General features: G+C 37.7%; 4 protein-coding genes across 4 annotated transcripts in view; 2 read left to right on the forward strand and 2 right to left on the reverse strand.

Moving 5' to 3' along the window:
* Nucleotides 1-22201, forward strand: part of LOC122075288 (non-specific lipid transfer protein GPI-anchored 1-like) — a 44862-nt gene that overhangs the window by 1183 nt on the left and 21478 nt on the right. The window lies entirely within an intron of this gene.
* LOC122075287 (F-box only protein 6-like) lies at nt 7623-13772 on the forward strand. Its single transcript, XM_042640259.1, has 2 exons — nt 7623-7898; nt 12256-13772. Exons 1-2 carry the CDS (start codon nt 7765-7767, stop codon nt 13508-13510), a joined length of 1389 nt encoding a protein of 462 aa, XP_042496193.1. The 5' UTR covers nt 7623-7764; the 3' UTR covers nt 13511-13772.
* Nucleotides 15184-17408, reverse strand: LOC122075291 (protein transport protein Sec61 subunit gamma-like). The gene is made up of 3 exons (XM_042640262.1): nt 17006-17408; nt 16725-16847; nt 15184-15419 (listed from the first exon to the last, which is right to left on the reverse strand). Exons 1-2 carry the CDS (start codon nt 17088-17090, stop codon nt 16732-16734), a joined length of 201 nt encoding a protein of 66 aa, XP_042496196.1. The 5' UTR covers nt 17091-17408; the 3' UTR covers nt 15184-15419; nt 16725-16731.
* LOC122075289 (stress-associated endoplasmic reticulum protein 2-like) lies at nt 18405-21134 on the reverse strand. Its single transcript, XM_042640261.1, has 3 exons — nt 20935-21134; nt 19323-19479; nt 18405-18638 (listed from the first exon to the last, which is right to left on the reverse strand). Exons 1-3 carry the CDS (start codon nt 20935-20937, stop codon nt 18592-18594), a joined length of 207 nt encoding a protein of 68 aa, XP_042496195.1. The 5' UTR covers nt 20938-21134; the 3' UTR covers nt 18405-18591.

Raw genomic sequence — 22201 nt, forward strand, 5'->3', positions numbered from 1 at the left:
TAGATGCATCTGAGACTATTTTCTATCAAAATATTTTCTTTTGCTTAGTTGTTTGGGTGTTTTAACAAAACATAATGGTTTGTATTTCACATTCTCAAGATTGAATCGTTTATCAGTAAAAGCAGATTTTAGTAAACATGTGAATAAACTGGCAAACTGATTGCTAACCGTATGGGATAAACCAAAACCGAAACCTTTTAAAACCATGAAACCGAAACCATTTAAAAACCGTGGAAACCGAAACCGTTTACTAAATGGTTGCGGTTTTAGAAAGTGCAACCGTTTAGTAAATGGTGCGGTTATGGTTTCAACCAAAATATATGTGAACCGAATTGAACCTAACTCTTTAAACCAAAATCAAACCGATTAACATCCTTAGTTAAAACCATACATAATAAGTGTGGGAACAGATACGTAAGATAATTGAATGGGTCAGATTGTAATAATACTTTTCAAAAATCAAATGTAATAAAACATTGACAACAATGATACGATAATTGAATGGGTCAGTATACAAAAGTATGGATATATGCATGAAACATATATGTACTTAGGATTTAAGCCAAAAAAGAACTTAAAAGATCTACTTTGTAATTAGTTGAAATAAATGTTAGGGTAAAGAAGCATATAAGGAGTATTTCTACATCTTCTCTAGGTTTGGATTTTCAATGGGAAGATATTTTGGGTTTTGATTATTTATTTATTAAATAAAATATACTATTAAAATAAATAATACAGAAAAATTTGTGTTTAATTCAGCATCCTTTAGTAAATGTGTGTTTTTCTTTATTTGACGCTTTATACTTAAAAAGATGGATTTGACAATTAAAACGTTTGGATACGAAAAAAATATACATTTTTACTAACTATGGTTATAACTATAACTATAATTTGACATGAGATAGGTGTGAGGTCCTCTATCATATGAATTTATTCATGTTAGTTGTGTAGTAGACATTAGTAAAACATGAGACATAATAACTTTTTTTTTTAAAGAAAATTAAATATTTGAAATGCAACTATGTTCCTTTGGAGGTAAACTTTTATTTTTTTGTGGATATAAGAGATGTGTAATTTCATAGTAGTAGGTGTGGGGCCTGTAGGCATAGATTTTTGCAAGGAAGTGAACATAAGAGATGCATATATAGTTTCATAGAAGGTGTGGGAACTGGTTTTTGCCAGCCGTGATGTCACCATTAAATGGGGATTTTAACTAGAAAGGAGAGATTAGGAGAGGGGGAAGATACCTTCTTTATTTGACAGTTGAAATGAACATATCATTTATGCATGTACATCACAAATAAGGGGTGTTTTAAAGCCATAGGATGGTCGCTGAACTCTTCACATGTAATGGAGAAAAACTCTTTTAAAAGAAATGAGCCAAGTTGAAAAGTTGGCAAAATTGCACAATTTTTTTCATCAAAATTCGTGTGGTCTCCATTGGAATTCACTTATTATTTATGTTAAGAAAATATAATAAATTATGAGAAATAAAATATTTATTTTTATTTTGATCAATTCCCAAACAATTCTGGCCGGCCAATTTAGAATGAAATCGTATTTAAATCAGTTGGACCCAATCCTGATCTTGATACCATGTTTAATAATCTTGGATTTGATCCCTCTCCCTCTCTCTAGTTTTATTATTATTATTATAAATTTTACCATTATTATTATTATTATTATTATTATTATTATTATTATTATTATTATTATTATTATTATTATTATTATTATTATTATTATTATTATTGTTTTTATTTTTTTTCAACTGCTGCTGCTATAGTTGGTGATCTTCTTCGGCACAATGCACATGAAGCCATGTGCATGTTTAGTAGTAAGGAGGACAAGCATTTAATGTGAAATTATAGGATGATCTTGTTGCATGGTTGAGTCTATACATATATATTTACACTTTTGAATTCCAATTCTAACCAAATAAATGTAAGTGGTTCCAACCCCCCCCCCCCTTCTTCTCCTTCCTTTTTTACCTAAATAAAGGGTAAAGATGTCTCTTTATATGAGGACAAGAAAGATGGACATATGTGAACATTGGCGTAAACCACACTTTATAACTCAGATAAAAAAAATTTCCCACTAATGAAAATGAACAAAGTATCTCAGATATCACAACTGTCTTATGTGATGGAACCATTAACAGGTCAAATTCAAGCTCTCAACAACTTTTGTCTTAAGGGTTTATATATTCAAGTACAATTAGGTGATGAAGACGTGTTCTATCTCCGATCGTTCAAAGTGTACAAAGAGGCGTTTATAGAAACAATAAGACATGTCAACATCTAACTATACGTGAAGCATACACTTGGATAAAAAAAAAAAAAGAGGAAGCTTAACTAACTTAGGTTAGGAGTACTCAACTCTTGATTTTTGAGGGTGACATTGAGTTACTTGGACATCTCTTAGCTTAAAATCCATATTATCAGGTTGAACTTAAGGAGCACTATTGATTCTTGAATGTGACCTTTGAGTTACTTGGATATCTCTTAGCTTATAATCCATACTAGATTGAACTTAAGAAGCACTCCCATTGTCTTCTTTCCATTATTTTATGTATGCAAATATAGACACGCTTTACTCTTGACACGACCAACGTTCAACTCATCTCTTTTGCTTCCAAAAATGCCCCTCTTGTGTTCTAAATGGTATTGTGTGAGACAAATGTTGAACACTACTCTTATGTGCAGTCGAACCGACCTCATTATTTACTCACAAACTGTAGCCTAAGGGTAATCGGTTTGGCTTCTAGGATTAATACCGGTTCATTTATCTAATCTGTTACAAACCTAAGATCCAGAACCATTTATGTTGAATGGAATGGTTCCGATTCCTAATCTGTTCTAGGCACTATTATAGTGTTCAAATTCCATTGATATGGAATCGATCGCTAAGTATACAAATAAAAAAAAAAAAATCAACCAAAATATCTCCATTATTAAGCATTCCAATCTTGAAATCTTGATTTTGTTCTTGACCTAAACATTATCAACTTCCTTCACATTTGGTCACAAACTGAACCAACTTTTGGAGCAGGACCAACTTGCTGCTCGAGGACCAAAGCCAAGTCACCGATGAGGATAAATAAAGTCCAAGCCCACCTGCTCTTTGGGCTGTCAATTGGCCAGCCCTGAAGTAGCTTTGGACAACTATCTCAAAAATCAAAATGTTGGAAGATCCTAAAAGGGTTCACTGATGGGCCAAAGGATACAGATTGGGCCAAAGTAGGGCCCAACGGAACAAGGACAAGCTCTAAAGGATATGATTGACCCAAAAGAATAGACCCAACTTTTTTCCCCCTATTTCAATTTGGTCAAGTGAGGTCAGATTGGGCCAAGTTTATATCACTTGACTTTCTCAACTATAATCTCCTAGCATAATGCTAGATGCATGGTCCAGGCCGGTATGGGTTGGGTCCGGGCTAGTATTAGCCGGGCTAGAGAGAGAGAGAGAGAGGAAAAAAAAAAACCCAAAGAGGGTCAGCTTACCTAACAAATACATAATTACAAAGGATAGTCATGATTATGATCATCATGAATCATGATTCATGATCGAAGATAACTCCATTTGCCCTTGGCCACCCACACTCCTTTCTTCTCCAAAGGGGGAAATGATTATGCACCGCATCTCCTTGGTTCTGACAAAACCTAATCATTAAAACCTTACCCTTCCTTCCTTCCTTCCTTCACCCTCCTCAACTTTAGCCCCTTGCTTATCATCATTACTCACCACCAGATTTCCATATCACCAAAATTGACCTCTACTTTCTCCATTTTATCCTTTGTACCCTTCTTTCATTTTATTTGCATACACAAATAGGGGTGTCGATCGGTGGGTTCGGTGGGGTTGAACCGGTTTCAGGCATATTAGGCTAAATTGAAATCAAACGGTCAAAATACAGTCGGTTTGGTCTGGTTCGATTCAGTCTTCTATTGGTTTGTCTTAATGTGCTCTTATCAGTCTATTATCCTTTTATTTCTTTCATATTTAGACATTTAAAACAATAGAAAATACGTTCTTCTCTTTTTCTTTAATCTGGGGTTTCTGGTTTTGATTGAATTTCTGACTCTGGTTTCGATTTTTTATTGGCTTCGTGAAATTCCAAAATTATAAAGGGTTCAATTCGATCCAACTGGTTTAGGCTAGAAGTTGACACCCCTACTAGCATATAATTTATGTATTGGAGGGATCTACACGCTGCTTACGTATACAGGCATCTCCCACATCAAGCCAATGGAAGCATCAGAGGGAGTGTTTCACAATTCTTGCATATGGGACCCACATAACCAAAGGGGGATAGTAGAGTTGGCAAGTGACCTTCGCCTCAAGAAACGTGTGATTCTAAGTTTGACTCCTCTTATCTTCTTGAGGCCACTCACACATGATGTTTAATGCTCTTTACTGCTTTTAATGAAAGTTGAATGGTTTTCATTTAACCCTAGTATGGCACGTCCATCGGGTTGTCAGTATGGACCCACAGGACAAGTAAGACCTGAATACCCGTCGTTAACAAAACAACAAAAAAGTATATGGGGTCCACATGGTCAGAGAGGAAAGAGAGTGTTAGAAGACGACGTACTACTAGCAATATGTACACTACTTTCTCTATACGTATACCTACAATTATGAAAGTTCAGCAATTGGTGACTCGCTAACTAAAAGAGAACCAGCTACCCTCATGCCCCAAACTATTTAAACTGGAGTAAAAGCAAACATGACACTCCCTTCTGGTGGTCTAACAAATAGCAGTTGTTATACCAATATAGAAAGCAAACAATAATTTTACATTTACCTTCCGGGTGGTGATGCTACGCAGTGGTTTAGTAGATCAGTAGTAGTTGTTATTACACCAATTAGGCAAGCAGTGGTGGTTGCAAGATTAGCCCTTGTAACAAAAGGTCCCACTTGAGAAGTGTGGGTGGTGGTGGTGGATGATGAGGATGATGATGATGGGTTTTTGGCTCGCACGCCCTTGTAGTTGATATCATTAGGTGCTAACAAATCAACTCAAAGTGGAGGTGTGTGGAATACATATATTTGAATAAAAAATGGTGCGTTGTGGGATGTGGTTGGGATGTCTCTTACGTATTATTTTATCTATACGTCGAGAGAGTGCTGAGATCTTGGGAGTTAATAGAGTTATGGTCTTACATCGGTTACTTTAGATTGTTGGTGTCTTCCTATATTTTTGGAAATCTTTCCACATAATGCCTTATGTTTTGAATTGAACCCTCTATAAGAATTGATTACACGCAAATCACAACTATAATAACATGTTTGAGGATTGTCCTCCATGCAATTGAATCCAATTTCACTGCTTCATCTAGAAATCTGAATATAGAAATCTCATAAGTTCTTCAATGTTCATTCCTTCTTCAATGGCTATCATTGAAATAGGACGGGTGTTAGAGAATACTCAAACCTTCAATATATAGGTGCAATAATGATGAACTTAGATTTGTGGGTGAACCTTTCACCACAAGTGAAATGAAACTTTCTCCATAAACTTACATATGTAAAGTATATTTTTAAGTTTTTCTCCAAGTATATGCACTTTTTGGTAGTTAATTGTAGAAATTGAATAATTTTCATAAAATGAAACCTACAAGGATATTTAGTGTTTTAATCCAAATCATAATTGAAATTTTGATAACTATCAGCATTATCTAGTCTTAGGCTGTGTTTGGTATGCATTCTCAGTTGATAATGTAATTCCAATAAATCATACCAAACACAACCTTAATCTTCCACCGCGATCTTAAACATCCGAATTTTGGACTCACAATTTATTTAACATATATTTCTCATTTTTATCTTCTCAAAAAATATTTTGTGGGTCCTAAGCATCCTAGACCTCGAGGATCTCAACTTTGATCATGGTTAAAGAGAATAAACTTTGCAGCTGTACTTTGAAAACGTTTGAAATCCATATGACAGGATTTTTGAAATTAAAATCCTATTTAGTATGATTTCTTAAAATGCATTATTGAACTAGAGAATGCATACCAAATGTAGCATTAATTTAACCGTATGATACAACAACCTAATATGCTTTGAAAATTGTTCAAGGAAGTAAATGTGTTTGTAAAGTAATATGGAGGTTTAGAAATGATGGAATGGTTAGGCAATTCACACTAAAGATGAGGTCCATAAACTGAATATTGTTTTAAAGGTGCATATGTGGTCACAGAAATTTTTTTTTTTTTGGGTGCAATGTGATCACAGAGTCAGAGGAGACATTTTATATGAGTTAATCAAATCCTCTCTCTCTCTCTCTCTCTCTCTCTCTCTCTCTCTCTCTCATGGGGTTTCAATTGTAGAGGTTGGTACTCCATAAGTTTTTTGCAACCTTTCTCCAAAAAAGTGCCATTGTATCCATGGGTTTAGGTATTCGAATAGAATTGATTGATTGGGTGGATTTGTATCATATTGGTTGAAGCACATATTGATATCTGATCAATACTATATCGGTGGCTCGGGGATTTAATACATGCTATTGAAACCATTAACAATCGCCACTAATATTAATATAATATCGATACATGTCTAACCATATTGGTTAAAAATCCAAAACAAAATCTTTCATTAATTCATTTCAGTATCATATTAATATCAGTTATAACCGATACTGATATGAATTGGCGATCCATTAAATTCTATACCGATATCAATACCAATACCTAAAACAGTGGAGGGAAGGTAGAAGAGTTAAGGGTTCTGTCGTAATTAGGTGTTTAAAACTGGGCTTCATTGTGGTTAAATTTGCCATGCATGGAAGAGTCATGAACTCATGGCTCATGAGTCATGAGAGGGGGGCCTGGTGAGAAGAAAGTGGAATGAGTAGAAAGGCAGTGGGGCAATCAAATCGGAGCCGTCCATCAATTTAAAGAGGAAATGTCGTTAGAAAGGCGGTTTGACTGGACTAACATCACACGTGCAAAGAAAATTCCACACCTTTTTACGGAGAATAAAAATACTCAAACGTGCAGTTTGGGTTTCCGACTTTCCGTTACTAAAATGCCCTCCAAGTAAACTTAAAATGTCAATAATTTCCATTTTTAATTCACACAGTTCACACGCGTCTTTGTAACCGATCTAAGGGTGGTCCGTGGGTAATTTAGGAATTCAAGTCTGAAAGGTGAGGTGACGTAAGCAGTAACACCTAACCAGACGGACGGAGATCCAGGGGAAAATCTCTCACACTTGACGCCACGTCACCACCACCGTGAGGAAATCAAAGCACTTACGGACACAATTTGGTCGTCCGTAGGTTAAAAACCTCTTCATTTGGAAACTTTTCTGTCCAAAAAGAGGGCTTCCTTCCTCGGGCAGGAGGACTTGATAGAACGCATCCGAACCTATTGGAACTACCGTACGTCTTGTTTCTGTGGGCGCTAATAGCAGTTGGAATCGAGTCATAGGGGTATTTATATACACGCGATTCCGAGTGATGCAGAAATTGGACACGTGTTTAATAATCTTCTACCCCAAGTTCAAGGAAAACAGGGGTATCTCCGTAAATATCTGGAACAATAGACCCAAATTGCGGATCTTTCAATTATGACTATTATTACATAGGATGTACTGACGTGGTAAAAGGCGAGTGAGCAGACGAAGAGAGAGAGAGAGGAAGAAGAAGAAGAAAAAGGATGGGGAAGGGAAAAGGGATGAAGAAAGAGGAGGAGAAGGGGTGGAAATAGCAGTGGAAAAGGTAGTCGGGGTTTGGAGCTTGGGGAACCCAGGCGGGGCATGGAGGAACTGGCCATGCTGAAGCAGCTAATCGGACAGGTTCAGGAGCGCTGCGGACTCTATAGTTCTCCTTCTTCTAATCGTCATCATCACCACCACCTTCCAGACCAACAACATCAACTACAACTGCAGAGGTTTCTCTCTCAATCAAGCATTCTGTTTTCAATGCTGTCTTATGGAATGTTCTTTAGATCTCTAGTATTTTCTTTAATCCTCTGATTTCGAATGACAGAGAATTGTTTCCGTCAAGAACAAACATACATTTCGATTTTCGGATTTTTAAATTGGTTGGTTTGGATTCTCTCTCTCTCCCTCTCTTCGCCTCTTAGGTATTCGAATTTCTCTGTTGTTGCTGTTTTATTACTTCTTTCTTTCATTCTGTGGATTGCTTTTTTTTCGTTTCCGCAATTGTTTCTCTTTTGGTGTTTTGGATGAGAGTTTTCTTCTTACCTTCTGCTTCCTTGCCTATCCTTATTGTTTGATGAGGAAAGACGAATATTTGTGATGGTGGCATGGCGTTGCGTTCTCGTTTTTTCTCCTTCTTGTCTTCTAGTTGCTGAGTTCTGAGTGTTGTCCTTCTTTAAATGTATGTCACTATGGAATATTAGGTTCCCCTCTCTCCCCCTCTATTGCCCGCCCTTGTTTTGTAGCTTGGCTTTGTTTGATGAGTATTTGGGGCTGGTAGCTCTTCATTTACTAGAAAATTTCTCTTTTGGTTGATACCTGTTACCTGAGAATATTAATCGGGTAGAATTCTCATCTCTTTTCTCTGATCTTGAAATCGTAAACTGGATGTATTTCTGTATGTAACGTATGACTGAGTGTTAAAAGCGTTTGAATTCGGCATTTAGTTTTTCTGTGGACTTACTTTTTTGTAGGCGTTGCTTTCTTTCTTATTCCTTTTCTTTCTGAGGGGAGGGGAGGTGGGGTGGAGTAGCTAAAATTCTGTTGCTTTATGGTTTGATTTGTTCTAGTCGAAAAAAAAAAAAATTTTCCAGAAACCATTGGGATTTTGCAGTTACCAAGTACATCTCAACGATAGATTGTTCAAGAGTAGATGATTCATGGCTCAAATTTTTATTTTTATCTTTCCCCTTTTGGTGCGTTTGCAGACTATCAGATTTGACTTGCATGGACATCCTTAGCTTTGGGCTATGGTTCATGGACTCAAATTATATAATCTTTGACTGGTAACGGATTGAGTTTCGGAGTGATTGGGAATATGCAACATGGGGAAGAGAACTAGGAGAAAATCCTGTAATAGATAATTGCTATTCCTTGGCCTTGCTTGGCTCTAAACATTCAAGGTTTACTGAATTGTGCACTGCTGTTCAGTGTTAGTAGTGACTACTTTTTTCACTTGGTAAGTTGAGCTGGTTCATGTATTGAACAGTGCAGGATGGTTTACTCTTTAGATTGTACAGATGAATCAGTGTTACTTACAGTTTCCCAGTTTGTGGACTTCTTGGGTATGGATTTATGTTTCTGGTTTTTAATGTACAGTCCTAAAAACAACGGTCAGTTGAGGAGGGTAGTCTTCTTTTAAAATGGATTCTAGATAGACTTCTTCCTGCCTTCAAGCTAAATCTCACCATTTGTATACATGACTTATTCTTGTGGTACAACTGGATAACATAATTTAGGTTATTTGTTATCCGAAAACTATACCAAACATTCATGCAGAGAGTTTTTTTTTTTTTTTTTTTTTTTTGAGATCATGCTAGCAAAAGAGCTTGCTGGATTTATCATCCTCCAATCCAGGGTTTTTCCTTGTAACCTCACTCATGTTTACATTCCGATGCTATGGTGGTGCCCCACCATTAAGGAGTGTAGTCATCTTCTTTAAATCATATTTCCATTTCTACACTACAACAGGAGACTTGAGATACACTGGTGCAGGTTGAAGATTTTAAAAGGATAAGGTGAACAGGGTATGGTTCAAGATAAATAGAAATGCTTTTGTACATAGGGACCATACTTAACTGTAGGAAGTGAGGTCTTTTGCATGTGTAGGATCTGGTACAGTGAGATTTTTATTGCAACTTATTGCTTGTAGGCCTACTGTGCAGATTTGTTTCGGCCAAAGGCCCAACAAAAAAAATAAAAACCGTTTAATGTTTCAAAGGTACATCTGTTAATTGTGGATAGCATTTGTTCAACAGTATGGCTGTACAGATTTTGTCTGGGTGATTCAAGTTTTATGACAGAAGATTGAATGATATCTCCCCCAATTAGTATTTTATGTTTGCGTTGTAGTATTGCATTTCCCCCCTCCAAATTTATCTTCCCATAAACTAAACCTGTTCTAGTCATCCCCAAAAAAATTAGAGGCCCTTGGTTTTCTTATCCTTAGGTTTCAATACATGGGCTGGACTGGATAATGCAGTACAGACTCTAATCCTGCAAGTAATGGGCTCAAACAGCTAAGCTAAACAGTGCCAAGCAATAATTATAGCCAAAATTGAAAAAATCCAGAAACAAGAAATGGTTTAGTATGCCGATGCTAAACTTAGTAGAAAACAAAACTGAAACCGTTTCACACTACTCAGAGATTAGTAGACTCACCGAAAGGTCTGGTATGTGGTTTCAGTCTGCTCTCTCTACTGAAAATGGCTAACAGTATTTGGCTATCAAGTCAATTCATAATATCCAGATTTTCTAAGCTTTAATTTTCATTTTTTGTGACATCCATTTCTGAGATGATGTGCATCGGGATTGATGGGAGTCATGGATGGAAGGTATCAAGGCTTCAATTCAATGGCCTGATTCTGACTTGTCACCATGTGATGATCTGGCGTCCACTTGGGTTTAGAGCAAAGATAAGTCCTCATGAGTTCAGTATTTATTGGATATCCAGACATGGCTTTGGTACCTTTATTGTTTCATTCAACTGAGGTTAGCTTGATCCTTTAAATTTTTTCAGAGGTTGGTTTCTTACTTGGAGGTCAAGGTGGACTCTTTGACCTTCTGAATTGTCCAAGTTAGTCTGGGAGTCTAGCTAGGTCTGGTTATGTATTCTTTCTTTTGCCCCATAACTTAGTCTATTAATCATCCTATTTACTTTTGTATGTCCAAACCCTGATTGTGACCTTTTATGGTCCAAAACGGTTTTCCTTTTTTACTTCCTCTAATTTACCTCCAAAAAACAGCTCTTCAAGCTTCCTATTATCTTCAAAGCATATGAAAGCAACGGCAGCGAAGCTTTATGTTGGAAAACTACTGGATTGAAGGACTTGAACTTGAAAAGTCAAACCAATCCCCAATCACACCATAGGGTGGATTAAGCTAACATAAAAAACCCAATTATGGCAGAAAGAAGAAACATGACAAATTTTGCACCTATACTCAGAGAAACAGTTAAAGACTTAAATAATTGTAGTAACTGTAATCTTTAGGAACTGAGAAGTCATAAACTAAGAATAGCACCTGATTGGACCAAACAATTTAGCCATACCCATTACTTCACAGCCACATTGATGCTGCATTGGTCCAATATATCTTTTTCATTACTGGCTCCCCTTTTATCTTAACGAACCTGAGTTGGTAACATCAGGAACACGATACCTGAAGTCTCATTCTTTTTAGTAATGCCGGAACTATTATCCCAGTTTATCATGGGACGGTACTTTTCTCCAACTCAATAGTTGGTTGTCCAGCAACTGTGTTGCTTCACTTCTCTTCCCTGTCAAGGTTTTGGTGTTTGTAATGCAACTTTGGTTGGGCTTGATCTTGGCCTGACTAATGATCAGGAAATCCTTAACTGAGATTTGTTGTCATCTGTAAGATTAGAGATAACTTAAGTGCCTGGATAGTATGATCTAATCCTACTATCTTTCAGTTTCACCTCCGATTAAGCTTTTCCGCAAGCCTAACTTTTATAAATCCTTAATGAACACACTTTGTTTATGCTTTGCTAGACCCTTTTCTTTGCAACGTTAATTATTGCAGCTAATGTCCAGTTAATTCCTTCTCCTTAGTTATTAACGCATCCTTACTTTATTGTTACTACAATTGCTTCTCTTTAGACCAGGCTTTTCTTCTGAAACTGTTTGACAAATTATATAAATGGCTATGAAAATAACAAGTAGTCTATTAGATGGAATTGGGAAACAAAATTGTTCCTCTTCCTCTAAAAATGTATAAGTTGGGTTTAAGGAATAACGCTGTATGGCTTATTGTGTTATTTTCAGATTTTTTATTTTATGGTAAAACCAGATTGAGTTAACATGTGCTTTAACTGGTATGTTATTCTACAGCTACCAACATTACATGGGGGCATGATTCCTTATCCTCAGTTTAGGTTATTAGTCTTAAGTCATTCAGTTGAATTGTACAATGTTGGGAAGCAGATTGTTTACTTGCCCTTTTCATGTTGGAGGCCTATATTTTCATTTCTTTTGATAGATTTTCTTCCCATATAACTGGAACATAATGTCTTATTGCAGGGTACTTTGTAACAGGTTTTATCTAAATGTTGTGTTTCCTGTGCAGATGGTGTTTCCTCGATCTCAATAATAATTCTGTTGATGATGGTTATTATGGTCTTATAATGAGGAAAGGAAAGTCGAGCAGTTTTAAGATGGTGGAAAATTGCAAGCCTCCACCCACCAAGAAGTCTAGAAGAGAGCGTAACCGTGAAAAATTGCCTGATACTGCTGGTTCCGATGAGGTAATGGAAGAGCAGATCTGGAAAGAATTCCCAGATGACCTTTTTGAAGCCGTAATTGCAAGACTCCCCATCGCGACCTTCTTCAGATTTCGTTCTGTTTGCCGAAAATGGGATTCGTTACTGGCTTCTCATAGTTTCTCTCAACATTGTGCTGAAGTTCCTCAACGCCGGCCCTGGTTTTACACCATAACTCACGAGCATGAATATGCCTACAGTGGAGCCATGTATGACCCATCCTCAAATAAGTGGTACCATCCATGGATTCCTTCGTTACCCTCAAAGGTAATCATCTTTCCAGTAGCTTCGGTGGGTGGTCTTGTCTGCTTTATTGATATTGGTCACAGGAACTTCTATGTGTGCAACCCTTTGACTCGGTCATTCAAAGAACTGCCGGCAAGGTCTGTTAGGGTCTGGTCTCGTGTGGCTGTGGGGATGACTCTGAATGGGAATTCAACTGAAATGGGGTATCAAGTCCTCTGGTTAGGATGTGATGGGGAATATGAGGTCTATGATTCTGTGAAGAACACTTGGACCCATCCAGAAATCATGCCTCCCAACATCAAGATACCCCTGTCCCTGAACTTTCAGTCACAAGCTGTCTCAATTGATGGTACTCTGTATTTCATGCGTGCTGAGCCTGAAGGGATCGTATCTTATGACACAGCCACTGGGGTTTGGAAACAGTTTACTATTCCATCCCCACCGCATCTGACAGACCATGCACTTGCAGAGTGCAGCGGCCAGATTATGCTTGTGGGATTACTGACTAAAAATGCAGCCACATGTGTGTGTGTATGGGAGCTGCAGAAGATGACACTCTTGTGGAAGGAGGTTGACAGAATGCCAAATATATGGTGCTTGGAATTCTATGGAAAGCACGTGAGGATGGCTTGCTTGGGTAACAAAGGTTTACTCATGCTGTCATTAAGGTTGGGGCAGATGAATCGCTTGGTTACTTACGATGTCTCTACCAGGGAGTGGAAGAAGCTCCCTGGGTGCATGTTTCCTCGCGGAAGGAAGAGGCAGTGGATTGCAAGTGGCACAGCGTTTGACCCATGTCCAACAGCAGTGGCCTAGGCTTAGTATAGGTTTCATACACTTACCTTGCAAGAATTTGCTGCAAATTGTCTTACTGGAATTATCATTGTGATCAAAGATGTCATGATACTGTAATTAATGCTTAGTTAATTAGGTGATGTTCGTTTTCTTGTTTGAACAGGAGAATATTATTTGGTGCCCTAAAAGTCCTTTGGGATGTTTTGGAAGTTATTCTCTCCCCTTTTTAGAGAGCTCGTCATGTTTATCATAGACCATTAATGCCAACATATTTCTTCAGTCCTGTTGGTTGCTTAATTGATTGCGGGAATTAGCACATTAGGCAGCGGTAGAGAACAGAGATCTTTGTATGATATTTAGTTTCAGTATAGAAGACACGCTAATTTCATCTAGATCTTTCTTCTATTAATGTACCCCCTTGAATCTTTGGAAACTTGTTAACTGCCTTGGGAGGTTCAGTGTTTCGCCCTAAACCATGGACCGAGTTTCTCTTCATACACGGAGAAGATAGCACCTCTTAACCCATGGGATTTGACCATCTGATTGGACCGAGAAAGAGTAATTCAGACTTTTATAGAGTCGATGTTGTCCTTAACAGCCTGGGTGGCGAAAATTTTTCTTTTGAGTTATGAGCTGTCTAAAAGAAAAGTTAATGTAAAATTGTATTCTAAGTGATCCTGATCAGAAAGAAAACTATTTGCCCAAATAATGAAGGGGAATGGAAAGCTACCTGGTCAGATGGCCCCTGTGCACAGGGGCATGCAAAATTAATGCCTAAACCCTTGTGAAGTATAAAAAAATTCCATTAATATTGTAACCATTGTTTGTAGTCTCATTGACTTCTGCACTGGTACTTGGGCCAAATGATCAAGCAGTGATCTCTAGCCTAATACTGAATTAATCAATCTACAGCATCTGTGACGACCATGAAGTAAAACTTCGAAGATCAAGGAGAATCGAAATGGTGTGTAAAGCCTACACCTTGACTGTTCCAGATAATCAAATGGTGGGAAGATCAGATCATGCGTTTTGCCGGACAAACAGAATAAATTGAACTTCTCTTTAGCTGTGCATTAATTGTTCCTCGTCGGACATGTGAATTCTTTTCTTGGTATCTGAATTTCTCAGGAAAAGTATTCTGGTGATAACTCCACTGGCTGGACGCAGTTTGGAGCATTTGTGGTATAAAAACAGCAGTTGATGTAAGATGGCAGAAAATTTGATGGAAATCATGGCTGTAAGAGCTCCAAGGAAGGCGTCAACCCAATTTTTTTTTTTTGTTAAAAGGTAGAAGGCATCAACTCAATTGATGGATGTATTAAACTGTACTTCCGATGATGATACTGCGCGGAACCCATTATGCAGCTCCAATTGGCACGACTGATTCAACAGGAGCTGAGATAGAAGTCTTCTTATAGGGTTCGATTTGGCCAAAAGCTCTATGGCTGATCTCCTAGAAGTTGTGGAGGTTGATGCAAAGGCTGTAATCAGATGGATGCTGGCCCAGAACTGAGAACAAAACTCAGTGGAGAGCACAACGCCTGAGAAGACAGCAAGAGTAATGCTGACAACTCAGTTTCGTCATATAGTACAAATACAACCAGCACCCCCTCCCTAAAAAACAGAACACACGAAGTGCTCTATTTGGTTGCAAGGGTAAAAAACAAAGAAGGAAAGTGAAATCAAACCAATACTAAAATGAAAACTTTAGTAAATATTACCTAATATGATTTGTGTAACTAACTACAAAACATGAGTACGGGTGAGTAAAAATTGTTATCCATGTCTGATCTGCAATTCATCGTTCAAACTGTCTCTATATTAGGAGTATGAATTCAAAAAGGATCTAAAACATTGTAAACTCTCTGTCTACAAGTTTCCTCAGCTCGGCTGCCTCCATGACTCTTGGAACATTGCAACCATATGGGACCTGCAACCAATAAACAATTGTTTAGATGCAGTCAAACCGTCCATTGCTCAACACAAAAGCTGATATGAATTGCAAAATCCAGTGTTACACCATGATAATAGACAGAAGTTCCACAGAAAGAATTCAAACATACCATGTGCATCAGAATGAAGAATCCAATTCTAAAATTCTTTGCATGTGTCGAATCTGCCCATTAGGGAAGGTAATCAGTGCTCATTCCAAATCTTTCACTGATCCTTATAAAAATCTCTAGACTCTAATGGATTTTCAGATTACATTGCTCCATGGAGTCCTCATATGATCTCCCTGCTGTTTCCGAATCCTGGGTATCTTCTTTGCTACTACTTTAAAGGCAACCAGCCATCTCATCCCAAAAGGCATTAGCTCAAATTTCTAGCTTAAATTTTTCTTCATTTTATCAATCCTTTAAGGATCCATTAGTTTCCAGGTAAAACCACATAAAAGGAAAAAAAAAAAAAAAAAAATCCGTGGGTGCGACAGAACCTAAATAAAACCAAATTTTCATATTTCAGTTCCCACCATCTATTACTTGAGGCAGTTAATCCTTCCTCCCTTCCTCTTCCATCTCATACAGACATCTAGAACTCCTCACTACAGTCTCTGGCTAAACCTTCTATAATACAGCCTTTACATAATAATCACTCTAACCTATTGGACCAAAAAGAAGGGTGGGGTAATAATCTCTCTGGCTCTTGTACTACTTTGAAAAGTTACAAAATGTTTCTCTACTGTTGATATATGTGTACTTATATAAGATCATTATTAAAAATTTCAAAGATTACCCAACCTTCTGCTTCATCCCCTTCTCCAAAATCCCTGAACTCTCCAGTGATCGTAATTGTCCTAACATTGTCTTTTATCTCAAAGTCCAGGGAAAGGAAGCAATTTCCAAAGTAAAACTTTGAACTACTAGTCAATATTAAAAAATTCCCACCAGCTACATTCAGATGATGCATCATCATCAGATCACATGTCAGCGATTTGAGGTGACAGTTCAGATATTGTATAATCTGTGCTTTAACAGATAACTTTCAGTTTAACCCGAACAGGAAAAGAGTCATGAAACCTGTGATCGATTTAATTCCCATATATGTATGAAGCCTAGGATTTTTCCGTCATGATGAGTCTCAAACCCCCATATAAACAAGGAAATCCCCGACACAACGAAACAGTAGCGAAATCCATCGCATGCAAGGGGATGTTCATAGTCAAGAAGGTCAAGCAAAGCGTCCTAAGAAATAGAAGAAAGAAAATATCTAATCAAATTTGTTCAGGTATATTTACCTTCTAATTAGCCGGATCCGACGATGATGTTGTTGATGGGGATGAAGATGAGCTTCACAAAGAAACCTACAAATCCCATCACGACGAAACCGACCGCCGTACGAAACGCAACCTTCGAAAACTCTAACAAAGCAGAGTATAGCACAAAATGTCAAAGAGATCCAATTTCGAAGATCATATAATAAGAAGGAAGAAGATCTTTTCTTCCGAATCGAAAACCAGACAGGAAAATACAAGATGTATGGATGATGGAAGAGATGAAGAAGGTTTTGATAGAATACCTTTCTGATCAGGTTTGTGGCACCTCTTCACCAAGCGATAGCTGTCCTTGGCGAACTCTCTCAACGGATCCACAACCGAATCCATTCTCTCTCAAATCTCAATTCTGAAAACTCTCGAAAGAGAAGATCGTATTTGACAAGACGAAAAGAAAACGAAAAACAGGCGAACACCGATCTTACTTTTAACCTAATACTCAAAGTTTTGAGTCTGAAACGGAAACTCTCTCCCTCGATCTCGATCTCTCGAACAAAAAAAAGGTGGAGAGGAAACAAAATCGTGTAGCGTCGTCGCGACTTTTTCTCCGCCCGAAACCCGAGTCACGAGACTCACAAGTCACAACACAACACGGAGAGGAGTGAGGGGGTGAGGACACGCTCCGCCCGCTCGGCTATTTTCCTGGGACGTCTCACATCTGGTCTGGGTCTCTGGGACAGCTATAGACCGTCTTGGTTCGAAGCCAGCTGTCCGAACGGTCAGATTATCCGTTCTAAGGAGTGGTTTATTGATAACCACTGCTGGACCGGGTTAAATCAAAACGGATTTAAGTGAGGCCCGGCTTCTTAGCCCCAATGAACCTGGCCCTTGATTGGTAAGCCTAGCTCCAATCCTACTCCTTTTTTTCTTTTTGAAGGGAAAAGCCAACCGTATTGTTTTCCCACGCTCAGAAGGTTCTATAACTCGGGACCGATTAAGGTTGATACCATTTTGTTATAGATCTAGATTGGACCATATTAGATTGATTTATCCCTCTTTTCTAAAATCTGCCAAGACTGATATCATTCCAATCTAACAGATATTGATCAATTCGGTGCATTTTTAAAACCATGCTCAACCATACCATCCGAAGTCCTCAGAGGAAAACCGTCCTTGGAAAACCTAGACTCGCCATGACCCAAAAGCCCATTGAACTGGCCCTTGATGTACAAGCTTGGCTCTGGATTATCCGTCCTTTTTTCTTTTAATTTTTTGATTTTATCAATGTTTAAGGGTTCGCTATGATGCCAGAATGCAATTTCTCACCAATGTGCTTTAACATGGTGGGTATGAAATTCAATTATGTATTTATGCCCATTTTCCATTCAACGTACTTCCTTTTTGGCACGTTTTTAACCAAGACAGTATAAATTTATACCCAATATATATATATATATATATATAAATTAAAAGAAAATTTTATATTGAGGTCTTATGAGTCATGCCACAAAACATCCAACCAAAATAGCATCTCAATCCATGTAATTGCTCAAACCAAGGTAACCAATCCTTAGATTGGTAGAACCCACCTTGAATCGTCGTGTTCTTAGGCATGGCTCCAAAACTCGCATCGGATCAGTCAGCATTGGTTGGATTAATTGTATAAAAATAATAATAATAATAAAATAAAATAAAATTACGAAATATCAAAACCAAAGATGATCTTATTTATATAATATTTGGCTCAGAAGAACCAAAGATCCACTAATACAAATTTGTTAAAACAATATTTCCTACCTTAACAATGGAAAAATCACTCTGACCCCGACAGCCAATGATGAATTTCCATTGAGAACGTATCCTGTAGCCAGAGCTGCTCTTCAATAGAAGTTCACGCCATTCCACCACTAGTCGCAGTCCGGATTATCTGAAATAAAGCTGATACACAGAAAAAAAAAATGAAAGAAATAAGAGAACTGCAAAGAGCTCCTGCTTAAAAAACATAATACCATGAAGAGTACAGTGTATCAAGTAGAGGGGGAGGGGGAATTGACTGGAAAAGGTCAGTTTGTATGTGGTTTTCTTTATTAAAGATTTAGAGGTCATTGTGAAAGATTAAGATGTCATGAGCCATGTGAATTGGAAGTAGTTTCTGGACCGCATCAAAGGATATTTAAATGTGCCCGAGAAAGTCTGGGCTCCAAGATCGAACAAAATTGAAATCTTAAGCTTTGGAGAAAGATAACTAAATAGAAATTTTTAGGAGTTATAAGAATTCAAATTATCATATCAACCATATCAAAAGAAACTTGCCAGCCAATCTTTGGGGTCTTTCCATTTTTCACTTCATTAACATAATTGGTGTCCGTCACCACTTGTCATTAGGCAGATAAGAGCAGGGTCATCTATCACATGGACCAGCCATGCCCAACCATGTCCAACCATATCCACCAAGTTGCCAGTGACAAATATTAATGTCAATGACACTGGTGACATTTAGCTTTTCACAGTAAGCACTATTAATTGATCCAAAACTCATTCCATTACATGGAACTGTTGAACTGTTGGAAAACCATAGAAAGAGCGATCAAACACAACATAAAGGATGCCGGAGAAACTTACAAGATCCGATGACAACAAAGACAAAGAGCCCTAGTACTAATGGCCCAACCGGGTAGTCATTTCCTTTCTTTGTTGTCATTTCAGGCACCGCCCCTCTCTTTGTAATGTTCTTCTCAAACTTCTGCACCTTCCTATGTGCAAGGCGAATTGAAGTTGTCTGCATATACCAAAATAAGAATAGTTTTTTGAAATATTGACAGATAAAAATGGAGAGGGGGTAGAAGTAGCTATACCAAGTTATTGTGGGTGTCAGTCAGTTACGGAAATAAAATATCAGATCATCCATACAATTAACTAAACTGACAAGTGCACAATTAAGACCAACACTGTTAAACACATTGGAACCGGAATCAATACATGAAGGTATCTCTTTCTGTACATGATGACCACCATGCACAAACTGATTTATTAGAAATGCCAATTTACTATTAACAGGGACTGGAATCACGACAATGGCCGCTATGCATGTTCTTATCTATTATAAAAAATTAAGAAAATGATATATGACACATCTAAAAGTAACATAGGAAAAAACATATCCATGTGCATCTTGTGGTTAATACTGCACAAGAGCCAAGCTACCTGAGCTCAACATTAACTAGGACAGTCCTTTTGCCCAAACAATCTGAAATAAACCACTGAGGACTGAGCTTAGTTAGCTTGTCCGGAAGTCATGGGTAATCCTGTTTTTGATTTCTTGACTTCAGGCTATTGGTCTATATCTAATGTCATTCCCATTTGTTTAGATGTTATTGGTTTATTGCTAGACATGAACAGGCCACTAATATTTTTTTCATAACCTCGCTTTAAATTGAACCATGTTGAAACCAATGATGCCAAAGTCATAGCACCCTTTGGATCAGTAACAGAACAAATATATGAAAAGTATCAACTCCATTTGTGGAATGCCTAAACAATGCAGTGAACTCAAATTCTACTTTGTTTGAACTTTGAACAGTGACTTCTCATCCTTGGAGTGAGTAGTGGATATGCAACTAGTTGTGACACACTGGATCCCCAATGAGAAGAAGGTTAAACCACTCCCACCTTTTAACCATTAGCCCCTCTTCTTTGACACAGTTTAGCCAAGTTCCCAACATATACCTTAAGTTCCTTCCGTGCAACATGCTCATTGATCCCACAGACACATAATTGTGGGAGAGGAATACAAAAGTCTGGGAAAGAGATGCTAAAAAAACATAATCTATTGCTTAATATTATGCTAGTCGTAATCATCTTTCAAAAGAAATAGAATTTCTCTACACCTAATCTAAACATTCAACATATTCGTGCCTTTTGCAGCAAACCGGAGAAGAAAGAAAACCCAAGAAGCATTGAAGTCACGCATAGATAGATCCATATATATATATATATATATATATATCCAGCCATTGAAAATAAGAGATCACCGCCCCAGCAATAACCACCTAACCCCTTCTCCAATAAACCTAACCGAAATTGATCCTTACGCCACCGATTTCTACAAATTCAATTACAAAAGAGAAACTGAAACAAATAAACGGATCCGGAGCGATTTCCATGAAAATTATGATCAAACACAAGCAATCGAAAGTAATTTTCACAGAAAGATAGTTAGGGTTTGACAAGTTACCATTTTTACGGGCGAGATTTGCAGACGGGAACAGAGAAAACTTTCTTCCGAGATGTTTCTAGCTCCGGCGTTTCCTCAGTTTCTTTCCGCGTGAAAGAAGGAACACGCGTCTCATATATAATACTCCGATTCACTCTTAAGCCCCTGTCTAGTCATAATAGGAACGGGGATTTGGTCTCGAGTTCGAGTCGACAACCTTGGGATACTCCTCACATGAATTGAACTTTCTACCCCATATACGAAACCATCTTGTTTAGACACAACTCTTTTATCTCTATCTTTCGCTTTCTCACTTTAAATGACCTAATTACCCTTCTACATATGAAATTATTCCATCGCACCTCATTGATGTGCTTTCTATTTCGCTTTTGGAATTAGCTCAACGATTCAAAGAAACACATCTACTGAATACTCAACCAAGTTAGAAGCAAAAGGTCCTGACTTGTGACATTGAGCAAAGGCAGTTTTAGCCTCATCAGGGGATAGGGATGCATGGTAATTCGAATCCACTGGATCAAAGACAGAATCATTCGCCGGAGCAAGGGATTTTTCTTTTTCAACGAATCCCAGACACGAATAATAAGAGCCGTCCATTTAATCAGACGCAACTAAAAGTCAATGAGGTGCTTCCTTATGTTGCTTTCTAAGAGAGTCCTCTCCTTTTGATATAGGTCAAATTAATCCCATAACATTGAAATGATGATTTCTTCCCACACTCTCTCAGAATGAAATATGTCCATATTATCACTCTCTTATTAGACAAAATGTGAGCCCTTGATGAATTAAATTCCTTTTTTGCCCTCTTGATGGTGCGATCTCCTACTCTGATATAGTGGGAAATCTCTGCCCTATAATATAAACCTTATGTCCACATCTAAGCCCCATGACCACAAAGAGGGTGCACATGATTATGAAGGGGTGACTGGGTTTACATTAGAGGGTACATTTGATTTGGTTTGAAAATTTGAGACCGGGCCAATCCAAATATTTCTCTGGCTATCTAACGGTCGAAAGTTGTCACATCACTATCACATGACAAGATTGGCGGGTTATGAAGCCTCACCTTCTTTGTCACGGGGTGTGGAGTGGCATTTTCCTTTAAAAAAATCCTACCATTTTTTTTTTTATCTTCAATTGGTAAAATCTAGAGTTAGATTTCATTCTCTACAATTAATGAAAATAATAATAATAAATAAATAAATAAAGGGATAAAAGACCCTGCCAGTTTAGCACAAGAAACGCCTAGGCTGGTGCGGTTGTGTAAAGT

This window comes from Macadamia integrifolia, chromosome 4 (assembly GCF_013358625.1).
Source record: "Macadamia integrifolia cultivar HAES 741 chromosome 4, SCU_Mint_v3, whole genome shotgun sequence".
NCBI classification, from domain to species: domain Eukaryota; kingdom Viridiplantae; phylum Streptophyta; class Magnoliopsida; order Proteales; family Proteaceae; genus Macadamia; species Macadamia integrifolia.